At 35.9% G+C, this 7,956-nt stretch overlaps 1 protein-coding gene across 2 annotated transcripts in view; it reads right to left on the bottom strand.

The window, feature by feature from the left end:
- crim1 (cysteine rich transmembrane BMP regulator 1 (chordin-like)) overlaps window positions 1-7,956 on the bottom strand; it is a 136,958-nt gene that overhangs the window by 59,415 nt on the left and 69,587 nt on the right. For both annotated transcript variants that reach the window (XM_016475416.1, XM_016475415.1), the window contains exons 3-5: window positions 6,772-7,014; window positions 5,426-5,546; window positions 4,199-4,320 (exon numbers count right to left, since the gene is read on the bottom strand). In XM_016475416.1, coding sequence (XP_016330902.1) covers window positions 4,199-4,320; window positions 5,426-5,546; window positions 6,772-7,014 — 486 coding nt within the window. The remainder of the gene's footprint in view (window positions 1-4,198; window positions 4,321-5,425; window positions 5,547-6,771; window positions 7,015-7,956) is intronic.

Genomic DNA, 7,956 nt, shown 5'->3' on the forward strand with positions numbered 1-7,956 from the left:
TATTCTGTTCAGTCATAAACCTGTTGTTATACCATCTGCTCATTTGAGTTTCTCTTGTTGAGATGTTCCATTTTCCTTCTACACTTCTCACACACACAAACATATACTTAAATTGCAATGGTAGTCTAAGCCTCTTTTTTGGTACCACCATTTCTACACAAGATGTCACAAAAATAGACGTGAATTAAACTTGAAGTGTAACATTGTTGTCATTTTGTTTGAAAAGAGCACAGATAAATATATTTACCAGACTATGCTTCTTTATTTTGAGTGTTTGCTCTCCATTTGGCAAAAAAGAAAGAAGAAGAAGAAAAAAGAACAAAGAATATGCAACCTAACTTCAAGAATTCAAAAATGAAGAAAAATAAATTCACCATCATACAGTATAAATAAAAAATACAAATATCAAATGATCAATTACATTATATTAACTTCAAATTATAATTATAAAAAGGCATACATTCTTAAATAAGCAAATTTATAGTAATATAATTCAACATAGCTAAAGCTATTTTCTGAAATGATCAGAAAATTGCTGTTAATGTAGCTCTAACTACAATACTCAGCCGCAGGGCCGCTGCTGACCAAATGGGTGCCCTAAGCAGAACTGTATTGTTGTACCCCCTCCCCCAAATATTATGGATGTAAAAAAACAAAAACAAAAAAAAAACACCTATTATAGGGGTCAAAATAGAACTTTAATAAAATATAAAAGTAAATAAATTGTAATTAAATTGTATTATTTATAAATTACAATTGTAGCTCTAGACAGTTAACTATAGCTATGATTTTATTAATACAGTTGTCTGATTGATTTTGTAGTCTCAAGCATTCAGAAATCACACAAAATAAAATTAAGCAGTTTTACTAAATCACGCAAAAGAAAACTAAGCAGTTTTACATGGTTAATTTTTGTAAAGGTTGTGATGTCCACATGTTTTTGTTTATAATATTATAGAGGCTGTAGCATTTCTATTGCAAAAAGGTGGCCAAAAATGAAAGATTAAGTGGATATTTGAATTAGCCTAAATGTTTGGTCAATATTAAAGGACTTGATCATCCTGTAAGTGTAACAGCAGCAATTACCAGGCCTTTGGCTCCCTTTGCAGGCATTTGTAATAATATGTAATGTACATATATTGTTTATTTTGTAGTACATTATGTATTTTAACAGTGTTATGAAACCATATAATTATTAATCAACCAATCATTATTGCCTCATTGTTTTATATAATGCATTTTAAGTAATTTTAAAGGCGGTTCCCTTTCAGTCAGTCACGTTCTACGTTACGTCAGTCGTGACTGACGAATTGGGATCTCGCCCGAGAGCCCAATCACCTTCGAGTTCTTTGGACGCCCTCAACCATGCAATATGCCTAATAGGAACTCCAAAACTATCAGGCTGTCAGAGGCTCGCTGCGGTAAAGGGCCTGGCTCAGGAGATGTTAGATGGGAGACAAGTGGTATAAATTTACCTGTTGTGGACCCTCCACCCTCCAACCACACACACAGGTTGATTCAGGTGAAGGAAATCCTCAAAGCTCATTTTAATTTTTTCCCTAACAGTAATAAAAGCTTGTCTGCCATGACATTAATTTGTAAAAGGTGCTTTTAGCACCAGGCAAAATAGAAAATAAAATAACATGCCATAAATGAGCAACAAAACAACATAAAATATGCACATAACTATAAAAGTACACTACGGCATGGTCACTGCGACAGTGAGGCATAAAACAAATCGAAGCCAGCAATCATGTGTTTATCTATATTTCTGTTCAAAAGTTTGTGGTCAGTAAACTTTTATTCAGCAAGTATTAAACTCAGGGCCGCTGCTGGCCAAATGGGTTCCCTAAGCAGAATTGTATTGTTTTGTCCCCTCCGTCAAATATTATGGAAATAAATAAAAAAAACACCTACTATAGGGATCAAAATAGAACTTTAATAAAATATAAAAGTAAATAAATTGTAATTAAATTATATTATTTACAAATTACAATTGTAGTTCTAGACAGTTACCTATGGCTACAATTGTCTGATTGATTTTATAGTCTCAAGCATTCAGAAATCATGCAAAAGAAAATTAAGCCGTTTTACTACAATAAAACCATGGTTAATTTTTGTAAGGGTTGTGATGTCCACATGCTTTTGTTGAAGTAATTATAGAGGCTGTAGCATTTCTATTGCAAAAATGTGTCCAAAATCTAAAGATTAAGTGAATATTTGAATTAGCCGAATTAGTCGAATTAAATGTTTAGTCAATATTAAACAAGGATTTGATCATCCTGTAAGTGTAACAGCAGCAATTACCAGGCCTTTGGCTCCCTTTGCAGGCATTTGTAATAATATGTAATGTACATATATTGTTTATTTTGTAGTACATTATGTATTTTAACAGTGTTATGAAACCATATAATTATTAATCAACCAATCATTATTGCCTCATTGTTTTATATAATGCATTTTAAGTAATTTTAAAGGCGGTTCTTGGCTTAGGTCTGATTTTGTAAACTATTATTTGAAGTAACAAAACCATGGTTCATTTGTGGTTACCATCCATGGCTACAAGGACCATGATTTTTGGTTTTATTCGTAGTAAAACCATGGCTAATTTTCGTAAGGGAATATGGAAAGTCAGAGAGAATATTAGATGCGTTGTTGGTGGTTAAATTATTACCGACATTAAAACACGTTATTAACATCAACAGCCAAAAAAGTTTCACGGGATTTGCACCTGAAACTTGCACAAAAATGAACCTGATTACCTATGGCTACAATTGTCTGATTGATTTTATAGTCTCAAGCATTCAGAAATCATGCAAAAGAAAATTAAGCCGTTTTACTACAATAAAACCATGGTTAATTTTTGTAAGGGTTGTGATGTCCACATGCTTTTGTTGAAGTAATTATAGAGGCTGTAGCATTTCTATTGCAAAAATGTGTCCAAAATCTAAAGATTAAGTGAATATTTGAATTAGCCGAATTAGTCGAATTAAATGTTTAGTCAATATTAAACAAGGATTTGATCATCCTGTAAGTGTAACAGCAGCAATTACCAGGCCTTTGGCTCCCTTTGCAGGCATTTGTAATAATATGTAATGTACATATATTGTTTATTTTGTAGTACATTATGTATTTTAACAGTGTTATGAAACCATATAATTATTAATCAACCAATCATTATTGCCTCATTGTTTTATATAATGCATTTTAAGTAATTTTAAAGGCGGTTCTTGGCTTAGGTCTGATTTTGTAAACTATTATTTGAAGTAACAAAACCATGGTTCATTTGTGGTTACCATCCATGGCTACAAGGACCATGATTTTTGGTTTTATTCGTAGTAAAACCATGGCTAATTTTCGTAAGGGAATATGGAAAGTCAGAGAGAATATTAGATGCACTGTTGGTGGTTAAATTATTACTGACATTAAAACACGTTATTAACGTCAACAGCCAAAAAAGTTTCACAGGATTATGAATGTACCTGAAAGTGATGCACGGGCTTCATCTTTTTTTCTTTTCTCGGCGCCGGATTGTTGATGTCTTTTCACGGGCATAGCTGTCCATCAATTATGATCATTTGCATTCAGCCACAAACATGAGGTGCGAGCGGTCGCGGGAAGTGGATGCGGGAATGGCACGTCACGTGTGCTTAGCCTACTGCATTCACCGTAAAATGCATTTTTAATAATTTTAGCTATATGTTCATGTTTAGATTTTTATTTATGTATATGTATATGTTAATTTTAATATTAATATAGAACGAAAGTTTTATTTTTGAGCAACTGGGATGGTGCCCCCTTGGGAGTTGCTGCCCTACGCAAACTGCGTACTCTGCATATAGGGAGCGGCGGTACTGCTCAGCCGACATTCACTTATGCCTTGCAGAGACACAGAAAGAGTAATTTGGGGAACAATAATTAGCTATGTCTTTTTGGGGTTTATTAAAGCCATTAAATGCAAAATTAATAAAAATTCCATCCAATTAACATTAAAAACACAGCAAATTGATTTTTTAAAAGAGAGAAACAGATGCAGTAAAAGTGTGTATTTTCTGTAGTGTGTTTTGGGTAATGTTCTGTTTTAGCTAATGGCCGGTCACTATGGCAGCAGCGGCAGGGTTCTGCCCACTGACTAGACGACCTTCCCAAAACACCTACACATAAATACTAATTGAGACACACAGAAAACAGAGCCTACCGTTGACACACTCAAACACATCGCAGCACCTCCCAGGTGTTCCATCTCCACGGGACACGACCTGTGGGGAAGTCCCCGCTGAGCACTGTGTGTAGGTGCAGAGGCCAGGCAAACACTCACATCTGAGTAGAAGAGAGAGAGAGAGAGAGAGAGAGAGAGAGAGAGAGAGAGAGAGAGAGAGAGAGTGATGCTGGCGGGGGGCCTGTCATACCTAATTCATAACAACAAAACACTCTCTTCTGTCACTCTGAAGTTATTAACTTTCAGTGCTGAAATAATACAATATTAATAGTCTGAGACACACTGGGACTTAAGAACCAGTGCTAAAATAGTGAAAAATAATTGTTGTTTTTTTTTGGACTTTTCTTTTTTTGCTTTGCTCTAACCTGGATTATTAGCAGGAGACAGGTGTGAAGTCTATCCTAGACTGTGAGTGAGTGAGAGACAGGTTTAAATGTGCAACCTGGACTGTGTGTGTGTGTGTGACAGATGTAAGCGTGTAACCTGGAGTGTGAGTATGAGACAGGTGTACGTCTAACCTATACTCTAACAAGTGTAATGTCTAAACTGGATTATGAACATGAAACATGTAACATCTCACCTGGATTGCCAGCATGAGACAGGTGTAACATCTAATCAAGATTGTGAGCATGAGACAGGTGTAACGGTCTAAAGAGAGTGAGTCAGATGTGACGCCTAACCTAGACTGAATTGTAAGTGTGAAAGAGATGAAACGTGTAATATCTAATCAGGATTGTCAGCATGAGACAGGTATAATGGTCTATTTGGAATTGTGCGAGCGAGACAGGTGTAATGTCTAACCTAGACTGTGAATGTGAAACATATGAAACAGTATAACTACGAATGTGAGAGTTACACAGGTGTAACATCTAATTATAACTGTGAGCATGAGACCGGTGTACCAGTGTAACTGGGATTGTGAGAGTTACACAGGTGTAACATCTAATTAGGATCGTGAGCATTAAACCAGTGTAATGGTGTAACTGCGACTGTGAGAGTGAGACAGGTGTAACTTCTAACTTGAGTTGTCAGTGCAAAACTAACCTACACTGTGAGCATCAGTCAGATGTAACAGTCTAACCTTCATTGTGAGTGTAGCAACCGTACCTAATTTGCAAATAGACATAACGCTAACCCGAAGTGAGTATGAGACATGCGTAACATTCTAACCTCAATTGTGAGTGTGAGACAGTTGCAACATCTAACCTGGTAGGAAGGGTGCAGCAGCCATCTGCTGTCAGTCTGACCTGTGTCTCATAACTGTCTGCCGGACACTGGACAGGCTTCACTGGTGGACACTCTACTGTGCTGCAGTCTACACTGAACACTGAACACAAAACAAGACATAAAACATTTAGCACTTCTCATCAAAGCCTCTAATTAACACAACTCATCAAACTCTCATCCAAGCAAATTATTTACCAGTTATATCGCACCATAAACGTCCACACATGCTGTTTATAGTGCTTAAGTCATACAATGTAGGTTTAATGTCAAACACTGAGTACAAAAAACAAAAATGAAATGTCATTTGCAGCAGGTTAACATCATCCAACTGACAGTTTCAGAGGCAAGTTATGATCATCTTTCAATGACATATTATGAATAATGTGAACTGATGAATTCTTTAAAAATCTCTATTAAAAATGTTCTATTTCATGTAAATTTTACTTGTTTTTCAGAAAAGTGTCTTTTACAAAATCGAACCGAATGCATTTGTGACCTACAGTGGTGTGAAAAAGTGTTGGCCCCCTTCCTGATTTCTTATTTTTTTGCATGTTTGTCACACTTTAATGTTTCAGATCATCAGGAAGGGGGCCAACACTTTTTCACACCACTGTATCTACCAAACTGTCTCTGGAAGCAGAACCACTCATGTATTTTCAACAGCCCATGGCTTTAGCGTGTCTCAAAGGCTTTGGCAAACTCCCAAATCACGAAATTGCACTCTTTAGTGCATTGGGACATGAATTACTGTTGTTGTTTTTTATGTCATGTTGAAGCCAAGTACATATCTCTGCTCAAGGCTGCCATATTGTAGCAAAATACAGCATGACAGAAGAAGATATATTAAAATTAAGGTACTATGACAGCATCTTGAGATAACCTGCAAAGAATTCGAATCTATCACTAGCTGGTTCCTGGTGTGGATTCCCAAGACTCTACAACAATCCATCCATTGCTGTAGCAGGAAAAGGATTTGATATTGCAAGAAAAGTTGACACTGCATGCTTTTTATTTTAGAAAAACCAACATAGAGGGATATTTCACCCACAAATGAAAATTCTGTCATCATATACTCATCCTCATGTCATTCCAAACATGTACTGTATGTTGTTTGTTTTTCATTGAACATAAAAGTTGAAGCTCTTAGAAGAACCTTTACACAGTCATTGCCATACAATCAGGGATGTCAAAAATAGACCTTTTCTTATTTTGGAGAACTATTCCTTTATACCTTGCGAGCGCAGACCGGTCTATACTAGTTTGGTTGCTGTTAGCTAGTTGGAATCGAAGACGTCACACCACAACCTAATATTGAACTTTATTACCTGGTTTGCATTCGTAGAGATCACAGCACTCGCCAGGTTTGCCTGAGCTCTTGGATACCAGGATGTTGAGGTGCCCAGGCTGGCAAACTTTCCTCAGACACCCAGCTGGGCTACACACGCAGCGGCTGGGCAGGGGGCAACATTCACCTGGTGGAGCGTAGCCCTCGATCAATATGGAGTCCTCAGGGCAGCGTGGAGAAAACTGCACCTCACATCTCGCCTTGGAGCAGTCCGGCCTTTCCTCTGCAAAGAAAAAGAACACAAGTTTGTCATTTCTGATGTTCAGCTTTGCTTAATAGATATTCTTTTCTTGTGAGTAAAAACTGGCAAATAAATAAAGTTACTCAGAGTTACTCACTGGTAACATTATTAAGAACTGCAATATGGTTTAAATTGAATTGTAAGAGCGATAGGCAGACTGTTGCAGATGTAAGTGACATACACGATTCAAATAAAAAACCAAAACAATCTATTAAAGAAAACATCTGTCAGGAGTCACAGCACACATTATTACCTCAAAACTCCATGTGGTGATACATATGCGGAATATTCCTTGCATTAAGCCTCCAAAACGAAAATATGAGGTATTTGTCTTCATGTTTTTTGTGACAGGTACCATTTCACCAAGAGACAGACTAGTTTGTCATGTATATGAGCTGTGACACATTGACAAAATGTGTCAAAAAATGACAAAAAAAAACAACAAAGAAACACATTGTCATGAGAATAAAAGTAATACAATTAATGAAGAAGTTTCATCGGTATGGTCAGTAAGATTTTTTTTAAAAGTCTCTTATGCTGACCAAGGCTGCATTTATCTGATCAAAAATAAAATGGTAATATTGTGAAATATTACTGCAATTTAAAATAACTGTTTTCTATTTAAATTTATTATAAAATATAATTTATTTGGTTTTAGTTTTATTTAGTCTATTTTTCCCTCCTTCAGGGAACGAGGGTTACACAAGTAACCGAGACGTTTTCTATTTAAATTTATTATAAAATATAATTTATTTGGTTTTAGTTTTATTTAGTCTATTTGATTTTCAGCAGTCATTACTCCAGTCTTCAGTGTCACATGATCCTTCAGAAATCATTCTAAAATTCTTATCTGTTGAAAACTGCTTAAAGGGTTAGTTCACCCAAAAATGAAAATTCTGTCATTAATTACTCACCCTCATGTCG

Source organism: Sinocyclocheilus anshuiensis, unplaced genomic scaffold (assembly GCF_001515605.1).
Source record: "Sinocyclocheilus anshuiensis isolate Anshui unplaced genomic scaffold, SAMN03320099.WGS_v1.1 scaffold676, whole genome shotgun sequence".
Classification (NCBI taxonomy): domain Eukaryota; kingdom Metazoa; phylum Chordata; class Actinopteri; order Cypriniformes; family Cyprinidae; genus Sinocyclocheilus; species Sinocyclocheilus anshuiensis.